Consider the following 12,479-nt stretch of genomic DNA (forward strand, 5'->3'; position numbering starts at 1 on the left):
TTACATGGCTGGATGCTTTCTGGACAGACAATAATGTATGTGTGTGTGTGTCTGTAAAAATTATAAAATAGCTTGATTAAGATACGATTAGTATCTTTTGAAGATTGCAGCCAGTGGTTGTTATTATATTCAGAGTTTTGTGGGCATCAACACTAACTCCAGAACATTTTCACCACCCCAAAAGGAAACCTTATACCTATTAAACCCCGTACCTTCTAATAGGCAAGTCTTCTGATGATAGAAATAAAAATATGCTTCAGAACATCATCTGTCTCAATTAACCCCCCTAGTCTCCTTTTGTTTCCATGGATTTGCCTATTCTGGATAATTCTTATAAGTGGAATCTTACAGTATAGGTCTCTATGCCTGACTCCTTTCATTTGTCATAATGACTACAAGTTCATCATATTGTAGAATGTATAGATCATGTGGAATTGGGGGAAGTGCTAGACTGTTGTGCAAAGTGGCTGTACCATGTTACACTTTTGACAGCAATGTTTGGAGGCCTGGGAACTAGTATTTTTAGTAAGGCTCCTGGTGATTCTTATGATAAAGCAGTTTTGGAAAACACTATCTCTGGGGGAGCATGGTACCTCTTGCTATGGTGGCTGTGTTTTCTCTCACCCAGTACCCAGCAGTGCTGCAGGGCACCCTGATTACTATAGGGAACACAGCACCAGAATGTTGCTCTGCAGAGTGGTTACCTCCCCAAGAAGAAGGATCTCAAACAGAGCAAAGTCTAGTGTGGGGCCAGCCAAACCTGAGTGGTTTTATTTTGGTTTTCATTTAAATCTCTAAAAATAGGGTATGGAAAAGAAACCTGGTTGTCCTGTGAAACCTCAGAAGAGTCAGATGGAGGACGGAATAGCATAGGGAAGCTGTGCATGTGAGTGCTTTTCTTCTCCCAGTAGAACAAGTGTACAAATCTTCATGGTTTGGAACCCAATTTCTCCTCTTCCTTTAGGTCTTTTTTAATTTCTAATTTATTTTTTTAATTTAATTTTTAAGTTATAGTTGACATTCCGTATTATGTTAGTTTCAGGTGTACAGCATAGTCATTAGACATTATATAACTTAGGAAGTGACTCCCCCCATAAGTTTAGTACCCATCTGGCACCAATATTGACTTTACTTTTCTATGTTGTACTTTACATCCCCATGACTGTTTTGTAACTGCCCATTTGTACCTCTAAATCCCTTCACTGTTTTCACCCAGACTCCTACTCCTCTGTCCCCATTGGCAGCATTCAGTCTGATCTCTGTATCCATGAGTTTGTTTCTGTTTTTTTTATTTTGTTTTTTAGATTCCACATATAAGTGAAATTATATGGTCTTTGTCTTTCTCTGTCTGACTTATTTCACTTACCATTACTCTCATCCATGTTGTTGGAACTGGTAAGATTTCATTCTTTTTACAGCCAAGTAATAATCCATGGTATATGTGTACCACAACATTTTTATCCACTTGTCCATCGATGGACATTTAGGTTGCTTCCCTATCTTGACTATTGTAAATGAAATATTCTTCTTTGTCTCTTATTATAGCCTTAATTTTAAAGTCTATTTTGTCTGTTTTAAGAATTGCAACCCCTGCTCTTTCTCTTTCCATTTGCCTAAAACATCTTTTTCCATTCCTTTACTTTAAGGCTGTGTTTGTCTTTCTATCTAAAGTAAGTCTCTTGTAGACAGCAAATTAAGGGTCTTGTTTTGTTATTATCCATTTAGTTCCCCTTATGTCTTTTGATTGGACCATGTAATACATTTACATTTAAAGTAAGTATTGATAGTATGTAGTTATTGCCATTTAATTATTCATATTTTTCTCATTTTTTTTCCCTTCTTAAATAAGACCCTTTAACATTTCTTATAATAGTGATTTGGTGGTGATGAACTTCTTTAGCTTTCTTGTCTGGCATCTGTAGGTATTTTATTAAAAAAAAAAAGCATCGAACCCATTTTATCTTGAATTATCTTCTGTGGCTTTTAATAGCCACAAAAGAAAGTGTTATATGATATTGACATGATTATTCTGAACTCTAAACTAGAGGAGAAGGTGTTTCCATATAGAGTGGGATTTGAGTTCTAATTACTGACATGAAATTGAGAAGTCTCCCAGACAAGATTTTAAACATGGGGCAAGTCTTCTGATGATAGAAATAAAAATAAGCTTTGGAACATTGCCTGTCTCAGCCCCCAGATAACTGTTTATTTGCACTCTCTCCTTTGGAATGGGACCTGAGTGGGGCAGTTGAGGAGCAAGGCACCCAACACAAAGCTGCTCCCTCTTCATTGTGGCATAATAATAGGCACTCTCTCAGCCATTTAGTAGCAAACACAAAAACGGAGAAAATAAATGGTCTTTTAAGTTGTTCCGAGCAGAATTTTAGTTTCCACTGAGAAAAGTTCTTTACCTTGTTTTATTAGAAACTTAATGTTTTCACCAGAAAGCAATGCCTATAGAGCCATGGGACAGCAGGCTTTTCTGGCAGAAGGAAGACAGTGAGACCTGGTGGAGTCCAGGCCTGCCTATGAGCTAAGAGGGTAATGTTGGGTAGTTTCAGCTCTGCTGATTTTTTTTTTTAATTGTTTGTGTTGTGGTTAAGTATACATAACCTAACATTTGCCATTATAACCATTTTTAAGTGTAATTTAGTGGCTCTAAGTGCATTTACAATACTGTGCAACCATCACTACTGTCCACTTCCAGAACCTTTTCATCATCATCCCAAACAGAAAGTTTATCCATTAAACACTAACTCTCTATTCCCTTCTTTTTATTCTGCATTTTGCCTGTGAGTTTGACTGATCTAAGTACCTCATAAAAATGGAATCATACAGTATTTGTCCTTTTGTCTGACCTATGTCACTTAGCATAATGTTTTCAAGTTTCATCCATGTTGTAGCATGTATTAATTTCATTCTTTTTTAGCACTGAAATAATTCCATTGTATGGATATACCACATTTTGTTTATCATTTCTTCTGTTGATGGACATTTGAGTTGATTCCACCTTTTGGCTATTGTGAATTATGCTGCTATGAACCTTCATGTCCAAGTACCTGTTTGAGACCCTGCTTTCAATACATTTGGGTATATATCAAGAAGTGGAATTGGTGGGTCACATGGTAATTGTTTAACTTTTTGAGGAACCATCAAACTATTTTCCAGGGCAATTGCACCATTTTAGATTACCACCATCAGTGCACAAGGGTTCCAGTTTCTCTCCATTTTTGTCAACACTTTTTATTTACTGTTTTTTTCATAGTGGCCATCCTAATGCGTGTAAATCAAAAAACACATCCTTGCAGTTTTGATTTGCATTTCTCTAATGATTAATGATGTTGAGCATCTTTTCACATGCTTCTTGATTGTATGTTATCTTCCTTGAAGAAATGTCTATTCAGGTCCTTTGCCCATTTTTAAAAATCAGGTTATTTGTTTCATTGTTGAAATTCTTGATATAATCTGGATATAAACCCCTTTTCGGATCTATTATTTCCAGACTTGTGTTTCTTTTTAAAAACACAAGTCTGATTATGTTGCTTGGTGCTAGTGATGGCATTTAAATTCTGCTCACCACAATCTTTTGTCTTCCCTGGGTGACTTTAACTGGGCCCTCACCTTTTGAGCTCATTTTCTCACTGGAGATGGAAATAACTGTACCTTCCCCTAGGATTGTCTGTGGGTTCCCTGAATGGTGCTGTTTACTACCTAGGCCAAGATAGAAGACCCTGTAACTTCTGACTCTTTCTGGGAGGTGTATCTACCAGACCGTGTGTCAAGTATCTTTTCTCAAAGCCCCTATGTTTAATTTCTTTTTTCCCAACAAGATTGGCATCAGCTGCTTCATGTCCCCCTACACCAAAGCACACACAAGTGCCCAGTAAATAGGAGTAGGTTAGCATGAGTACTTTGTTCTCATCATCACACTTATGTTGTCATATCTTGTCCCCACTTTCTCTTCTGTGCCCACAATGTCCAGGAGAGCACCTCTTCACAGTTGGTGCTTAATAAATTTGTTTAGGTGTATGTGGTAAAGCTGTTACTGTGGGGTTTGAGAGACAGGCTGGGAAGGAAGCTTCCAGAGCCAAGGTAACTTCGTGCGGCTATGTCTGAGAGTAGTGTCTTTCCACAGTGTGTTTTATTTCCTTTGAAGAAGGAAGAGATGATAAACCTGCTCTCCAGCTGCAGACACTTGCTCTTCTCATTAAGTGTAGGCCTTTATCACAGAGGGTAGGCGTTGTTGTTGCCCTTTCCCCTTTGCTGGGCTGGATGGGCTCCAGCTTTCATTCAGGAAACTGTCTGCCAGTACTGTGTTCTCTTGATGTTGCTGGAAGTTGTTTCTGACTGGAAGTATATTTGGATCACACAAACATTTGATCTTGTCAGGCAGTTTAAAATTTCATTTGTCAGGTCAGTGTTTTGTCCGTTTTGACCTTGAGACTTTTTCTCATGGTTAATACTTTGGCAATTCTAGAAAGAACTCTCCATGTGCATCGTACCCCCCAGTCTCCCTTCATCCCTTTTTCCCTGTCTCTAACCTCATATTGCTGCCTCATTCCTATCTTCTCCTCTTTTCATCTCTCCTGCTTTCCTCTCTCTTCCTTTGACCCTTTCAAATCTTTTTGTTTTACAGACTACTTCATATTTTTTAAAATATCTTCATTTCTTGGATGATTCTCTGGAACTAGTATTACTAGTTCCAGTCAGAAGTCTCTACTAGTCAGAAGTCTCTAAAGTTGTATGCGTGCATGTACACATGTGCATTTCTTCACATTTCGATTTTTACTTCTTTAATGAATATGGTGTGCACTAGAGTAGATGCAGATAGACCAGAGTTTGAGCCCGGCTCTACCACCAGTGCTGGAACCTCCTGCACGCACACACATACACTTTTGTGGAACCAATCACTTCCTCTTCTGCACGTTATTTCCTACCTATAAAGTGGGCTGGGCCTGTGACCACACTTTTCCCATATGGTCAATGGGAGGGTTCAGTGAACCAGTTCATGTTGAGCACTCAGCCCAGGTTACTATGATTTCTAGGCTTTCTGTAAAAATTTGGTACTTGCTTTTTTCACTTAATGGTCTAAAGTCAATTTGACTGAGGTTCTTTGACTAAATTGCTTAAAGAAGGAAGAAGAAAAGAAGGGAGAGATAGGAGACTACAGCAGTGCCTTATCTCCCTAGAATGTTCCACCAAGCTAGTTATGGTTTGCAGAAATCCTTTCCTAGAACCTTCCTACTCTGCTGGACCCTCAGTGTGAAGGAGAAAGAAGGCCCTGCATTTTTCTAGAGTTTTCATGCATGGACTTTTCTTCTGTCTTGCAGCTGATGCCTTTTTCAAAGCCACTATAAGCCTCATTCCAGAAGTCCCAAAGATGATTAATATCGATGGAAAGATGCGACTATCGGAATCATTCCTTCTGGAGTTCCTCTGCAATTTCTTTTCTACTTTATTAGTAGTTCCGGTACGTATCCTCAGAAGAGCTGAAAGTGATATCTTTCTTTGACCTGCTTTATAGGTGTCCTTAGCCCCAAAACTGCAGGGATGTTCCGTTTGTGTGTTGGGTTTGTAGTCAGATATTTGAATTTCTCAATGTATTTTCCATTCATTCTGTCCTGAATGCGTTAGTTGAGACTCTCTACATGGTCAAGATAGTGTCACTTAGTGATTTGGTTGGGGGGACCAAAATGACTAGGATGGACTCCCAGTCTCCCTCCTCCCCACTCTGCAGTCTCGGGTAATTATGTAATATTACTGCACTGCAGTTTCTTCATCCATAAAATAGTAATATCTGTATCTAAGCATTGTTGAATATTAAATGAATGAATATGCATACATGGTTAGAACAGTGAGTTGGCGCAGAGTAAGCACTAAAAAGGGTGATGGTTGGCGATGTTCTTTTGATGGAAAGTGCTAGAAACCAAACCACAGTAGTGGAGTTTTAAGGGGGCATTTTTGGAAGGATTCTGGGGTTTCATTTGCAAGATAAGAGATGAGCAGTCAGGGTTGGGCTGGAAGGAATCAGAGCCACCTCCAGGATAAGCCCAAAGGACCCTCACCCTAGCAGGGGCTCCTAACTGAGAGTTCAGCCACTGCCTGGGTAATTAACAGGAAGGCAAATGAATTTAGATGAGAAAAAAAATCACACCTTTATTTGTACAAACCTTGGTGAAATGTAGCTTTTGCTCCATTATGAAATACAGGCAATAAAGAAGTATTTATCACAGTAGCTGGAACTTTGTCACCAATAAAAATCACTAATATGTTCATATCACAATCCAGGAGTAAAAGATAGTTCAGATCATTCACATGCTTCCTTCCCTAAAAAACACAGAAGTTACTGGTCCCATCATTAGTTGTTATATAAATGTATTCAGCAAGAAGTCATAGATTACAATATAACAAATAAACTGAAAAAATATTTGAATAAATGTATTTTAGCATAATTGGTTTCCTTGTAGTCTTATGTAATAATTTTATTTTTTGGAGAGTATTCTGGGGAGACCATCAGCCTCACCAGGCTGTGACAGGGTCCAGGCACAAACAAGTTGGCTCTTGATGGAGCCAGATGTGTGTAGGCATCAGGGATACTTGTTAAAATGCAAATTCTTGGAGCCGTCTCCCAGAGAGTGTTACTCTGAACCATCATTTTTGAAAGCCTCCTAATCAATCAGTTCAAGTGGAGGTGGTCCTATAGTCACCTTTGAGAAACACCCGTTTAGACTTGGACCCTGAAAGTAATGTCTCCCATGGGGACAAAGTTCCTTTTGGAGTGATGAAAATGTTTTAAAGTTGATTGTGGTTGTGATTGTACAACACTGTGAATGTACTAGCAACCCTTGAGTTGTGCATTTTAAATGGGCAAATTATCGGGCATGTGAAATACATCTCAGTGAAGCTGAGGGGATGAAAGTGACTTAGCTCCCACAACTCTTCCAACTTAGATCTCAAGATTTCCAGACAAAAGCCCTGGCTGGTGTGACTTAGTGGATTGAGCACCAGCCTGTGTACCAAAGAGTCGCTGGTTTGATTCCTAATCAGGGCACATAACTGGGTTGTAGGTCTGGTCCTCATTAGGGGGCACTTGAAAGGCAACTGCACATTGATTTTCTTTCCCTCTCTTTCTCCCTCCCTTTTCCTTTCTAAAAATAAATAAATAGAATCTTTAAAATAGAAAAAAAGAAAGGAGAAAATATCTCTTAAAAAAAAAAAAAAAGATTTCCAGATGAAGGATGGGAGACTGGGCTCAACTCTTGATTTCGTGTTTTCAAATATTCTTCTTAGTACTTTATAATCAATTACTCTCTTTTTTGGGTAGTTTAGTTATTTTACAAGTGAGGGGACAAAAGAAATCAGGGTTTCTAAGAAGGAAGTTGATCAATGTCATTGTTTATTGACTGATTTTTGGGGGAAGCATTTCCTTCTGCCTATGAGTGTTTTTTTATATTAAAAGTCCTCAGAGCCCTGATGAAAAAACCCTTGTGCTTGTACTCAAAAACTTGTGTTTGGTCCTGACCCAAAGACTCCAAGTTTTTACAGCCATGGGAAGGTTTTGTAACTCCTCAGAGCTTCCATTTTCACCTTTCTAAAATGTCATCCAAATGCCCACCTGGCAGAACTGCAGTGATAGATATGAAAAGCACATTGTGCCTCACCTCTGTCTAGGTCACAATCTGTTGTCCAGTGGGTGGAATTCAGCCTGTAGACAGGCTTGTTGGCTACATAATCATGGAAAAAACATTTGGAATGAATTACCCATATTTAAAAATTGGTAGATCATAAAAAAGCCCAGATTTTTGGTTCCTCTTGAAAAATCAGGTTCTGTCATGTGGGGCTCACGTTCTCTGACCTGGCCAATTGGCCACAGCTGGGAAGCAGCTGCCTTGTTCTGGGGGTGAGGGGCTTGTGTACTTTCTCCAGTTCTCCTGGGCACCTCCAGGCTCACTAAACCCATTTCAATTACCTACCTAGTCCCTAGGCATTCATGGGAATGTCCCCTGGTTTCAACAGATTTTCTGGTTCCTTGGTATCAGCACTTGTGCTTTTGCTGGGGTTTATGAAAGATAATGAGGAGAATAGCTGTAGTTACTGACTTCTTACTACAGTTGATCCGTGAACAACAGAGGTTTTGAACTTCCAGGGTACACTTATACATGGATATTTTTCAGTAGATATGCAGTCAACCCTCTGTATGCCCAGGGTTTTCATCCACAAATTCAACCAATTGTGGATTAAAAACTACTTTTGATCCTCTTTTGGAAATCCACGAATGCAGAAGGCCGACCTTCTGCATTGTTATGTAAAGGACTTGAGCAGCCATGGATTTGTGTATCCTTGGGTTTCTGAAACCAGAACCTGGTGGGGGGATAGTAAGGGGCTGTTTTGGGGGAGTCATATAAGAGTTATATGCAGATTTTCTACTGTGCTTCGCAAAAAATCCTTTGTCAATATTTAGTTCTAGGAGTCCTCTCCCAAGCCCTACAAGGTGAGAATCACTGAACCTTTTCCAGTTAAGGAAACCTAGAGCTTGAGAGGCCATGCAACTTGCCCAGGATCATATAGCTAGTAAGCAGCAGAGCTAGGATTTGAACCTAGGTTTTCGCTACTCCAGAGCCTGTCCTGTAGGATCTGAGAAATGTCTGCAGTGTGCTTTATTTACTAAGGGTTGTTGACCTTTAGCAAATCCCTCCTGTAGGATGCAGCTTTCATAACTGCTGGTAGGTTGTGCAGGTGCTGGAGATGTTCAGCCTGAATAGCCAGGGCTGAGTGCTGAGTGAGCTCAGAAGCCACAGTTGGACCACATGTGAGCCACATCTGCTGTGAGTAGGTTTAGCCTGAAAATAACTCCTATATCTCCCTTTTGTCTGGTTCCAATTTTTAAGTTTCAAGTCACAGCTTTTATTTTTAATTTAAAAAAAGTTATTGTTGCCTTGCCTGGGTAGCTCGGTTGGTTGGAGTGTCGTCCCATATACCAAAAACTTGAGGGTTCAATTCCCAGCCAGGCCGTGTAGGGAGGCAACTGTTTAATGTTGTCTTTCTTTGTGTCCCTCTCTCCATCCTTCTCTCTCTAAAATCAATAAAACATATCCTCAGGTGAGGATTAAAAACATTTTATTGTTGTAAGGTCAGGTAACATGAGATATCCCCTCTTAATACATTTTTAAGTGCACAGTACATGTTGTTGACTCTAGGCACAATGTTGTACTGCAGATTAGAACTTATTCCTGTTGCTTAATTGAAGCTTGAAGCTCATTGATTAGTAACTCTCCATTTCTTCCTCCCCACCCTGCTTGTAGCCGCCACTATTCCACTCTTTGCTTCTATGAACTATTTTACATGCTTTATATAAGTGGAATTGCAGTTTTTGTCTTTCTGTGATTGATTTATTTTACTTAGCCTTATGTCCTCAAGGTTCACTTATATTGTTTTATGTGACAGTAATTTCCTTCTTTGTAAGGTCAAATAGGATTTCATTGTATTCCCTGTGTTCTTTATCTATTTATCTGTCAGTGGGCAGTTAGGTTATTTCCACACCTTGGCAAGTTGTGAATAGTACAATAATGAACATGGGAGTAGTTAATATTGCTTTGAGATTCTGATTTCAATTATTTTGGGTAAATACTTAGAGGTGCGATTGCTGGGTCATAATGTAGTTCTAATTTTAACTTTGTGAGGAACTTCCATACTGTTTTCCTTAGTGTCTGTACCATTTTGCATTCCCACCAACCGTGTACAAGGCTTTTTAAAGGATGGGTTTGAAAAGCTTTGACTCATTTTATTTGTTGAGAAAAAAATTGAAGTCATTTTAGCCCAAATGAAATACCTGACCTACTTAATTTCTATTTACAAATGCAGAAATAAACATTCCCCCAGGACAGCACTCCCTCTTCGGCCTGCAGAACTTTTTTTAAGTATATTTTGTTGATTATGCTATTACAGTTTTCTCAGTTTTTCCTCCTTTATCCCCCCTCCACCCTGCACCCCCCAGCCCTCCAGCATTCCCCCCCTTAGTTCATGTCCGTGGGTTGTATATATGTTCTTTGACTTTTCTGTTTCTTATACCATTTTTGACCTTCCTCCATCTATTTAATGCCTACCAATTATGCTTCTACTTCCCTGTACCTTTTCCCCCCATTCCTCTCTTCCTCTCCCCACTCAAAATCCTCCATTGTGATATCCATTTCTCTGATTCTGTTCCTATTTGTTTGCTTAGTTTTTGTTTTTGTTCTTCTCCTTTCTTTTATTTTAGGTTCATTTGTTGATAGTTGTGAGTTGGTTGTCATTTTACTGTATATATTTTCAATCTTCCTTTTCTTAGATGCGTCCCTTTAGCATTTCATATAATAAGGGCTTGGTGATGATGAACTCCTTTAACTTGACCTTATGTGAGAAGCACTTTATCTGCCTTTCCATTCTAAATGATAATTTTGCTGGATACAGTAATCTTGGATGTAGGTCCTTGCCTTTCATGACTTCAAATACTTTTCTCCAGCCCCTTCTTGCCTGCAAGGTTTCTTTTGAGAAATCAGCTAATAGCCTTATGAGAACTCCTTTGTATGTAACTCTTTCCTTTCCTCTTGCTGCTTTTAAGATTCTCTCTTTGTCTTTAATCTTGGGTAACTTAATGATGATATGTGTTGGTGTGTTCCTTTTTGGGTCCAACTTCTTTGGGACTCTGAGCTTCCTGGACTTCCCGTAAATCTATTTCCTTTGCCAGATTAGGTAAGTTTTCCTTCATTATTTGTTCAAATAAGTTTTCAATTTCTTGCTGTTGTTCTCCTTCTGGCACCCCTTAAGTTGGATATTGGAACGTTTCATGTTGTCAAAGAGGTTCAAAAGTCTCTCTTCATTTTTTTGAATTCTTGTTTCTTTATTCTATTCCGGTTGGATGTTTATTTCTTCCTTTTGTTCCAAATCGTTGATTTGAGTCCTGGTTTCCTTCCTGTCACTGTTGGTTCCCTGAATATTTTGCTTTATTTCATTTTGGGTATCTTTCATTTGTTCTTTCATTTTTCGACCAAGCTCAATCAGTTCTATGAGCATTATGATTACCAGGGCTTTAAATTCTCCATTAGATAGGTTGGCTATCTCCTCATTGTTTAGCTCTCTTTCTGAGGTTTTGCACTATTCTTTCATTTGGGCTATATTTCTTTGTCTTGGCGCACTTGATAAGCTGTAAGGGGGTGGGGCCTAAGGTATTCACCCGGTCAGGGCAACCCTCCTTGCTGTGCTGCAGCACTGGCAGAACGGCTTTGAAAGCACTTTGAAGCATTCTGCCTTGGTGTTAGTATCAGTTAGTCTCTGAGTGGAGTGTAGAACAACCTGTACATAATTGAACTAATGCACTTCTTTTAACAACATTGGGTAGGACAAGGTAAGTAGAATTGATTGATCAACTTCAGTGTTACCGCTTCAGAGGCCTAATTTGATTCAGTTAAAATTTGTAGGCAGTGGAAATGTTATTACCATCCCTTTCCTGGCATTGATCAACTAGGGCACAGCAGGGAAATGTATTTTCTACTTCCTATCTTTGTGAGATGGTGGAACCACAAGTATAACATGATGTCCAAGTGCTAAACTTCATTCCATTTGTTCCCAAGCTTTCCATTTGTCCCAAGCACTTCTTGATCTCAGAATTGAGAAGTGACAAGAGAAATGTGTCCTAGCACTCAAACGACAGACACCAAGCAAAAATTACACACTTTACTGCAGTTGTAAGTGCTGTAGAGAACTACAAGGACCTGTCAGAACCTCCGAGTTGAAGAGAACTGGGTTAGAAATGTTCCCTGAGAAAGTGCCACTTGAACTGAGATCCAAAGGAAGATTAGAAATTAAGTACAGTGGGAAAGGAGAGGGCATTCTGGGCAGAGGAAACAACATGGGTAAGGGCCTTGAGATGGGAAGGGACACTGTGCATTGGAAGGGTCAGGAGAGAGCTGCTAACAACTAGTGCATGGGGAAGTGAGAGAGACATGAGGGGCTTGAGCTGGCAGGACCAATGGGCCCTGCAGGAATTGGCTGGTGACTCTGGAGGAATAGACCCTGGCAGTCGCTGCTTCTTCCAGAGTAACCAGCCAGTAAGTGGCCAAGACAATTCAAAGCCAGGATGTCTGTGCTCATTGCTATTTCTGCTGCCACTCATCTAGGCTCTTCTGGGAAGTTCGTCATTTCTAGGGTATTATTTTTTCTCCCATGGAGTGATATTTAATAGAAGTGTTCCCACATACTAGAGACCCAAAGGGATATTACAAATGGTGGGAGCCAGGCCCCATCTGTGCAGCTGGAAAGGAGGTTTGAGTCCCTTCCAGGTGCCCCTTGGGAGCCTCCTCTTAAGCATTGTTTGCTGTGTCAGAGAGGCAGCTTTGGCAGACACCAGGTGGCGTCTTTCCCACTCAGACTGCCAACTGAATCAAGGGATTGTTCTCTTTCTTTTTCCTTAAAAAAAAAAAATCTGTTTTTGCTTTGCTTCAGTT

The 12,479-nt window shown here is 39.7% G+C and overlaps 1 protein-coding gene across 6 annotated transcripts in view; it reads left to right on the top strand.

The window, feature by feature from the left end:
* VPS35L (VPS35 endosomal protein sorting factor like) overlaps positions 1-12,479 on the top strand; it is a 159,352-nt gene that overhangs the window by 129,056 nt on the left and 17,817 nt on the right. For all 6 annotated transcript variants that reach the window (XM_024560480.3, XM_045195354.2, XM_045195355.2 and 3 more), the window contains one exon: positions 5,331-5,470. In XM_024560480.3, the coding sequence (XP_024416248.1) occupies positions 5,331-5,470 (140 nt within the window). The remainder of the gene's footprint in view (positions 1-5,330; positions 5,471-12,479) is intronic.

The sequence above is a fragment of the Desmodus rotundus genome, chromosome 1 (genome assembly GCF_022682495.2).
Source record: "Desmodus rotundus isolate HL8 chromosome 1, HLdesRot8A.1, whole genome shotgun sequence".
Taxonomy (NCBI): Eukaryota; Metazoa; Chordata; class Mammalia; order Chiroptera; family Phyllostomidae; genus Desmodus; species Desmodus rotundus.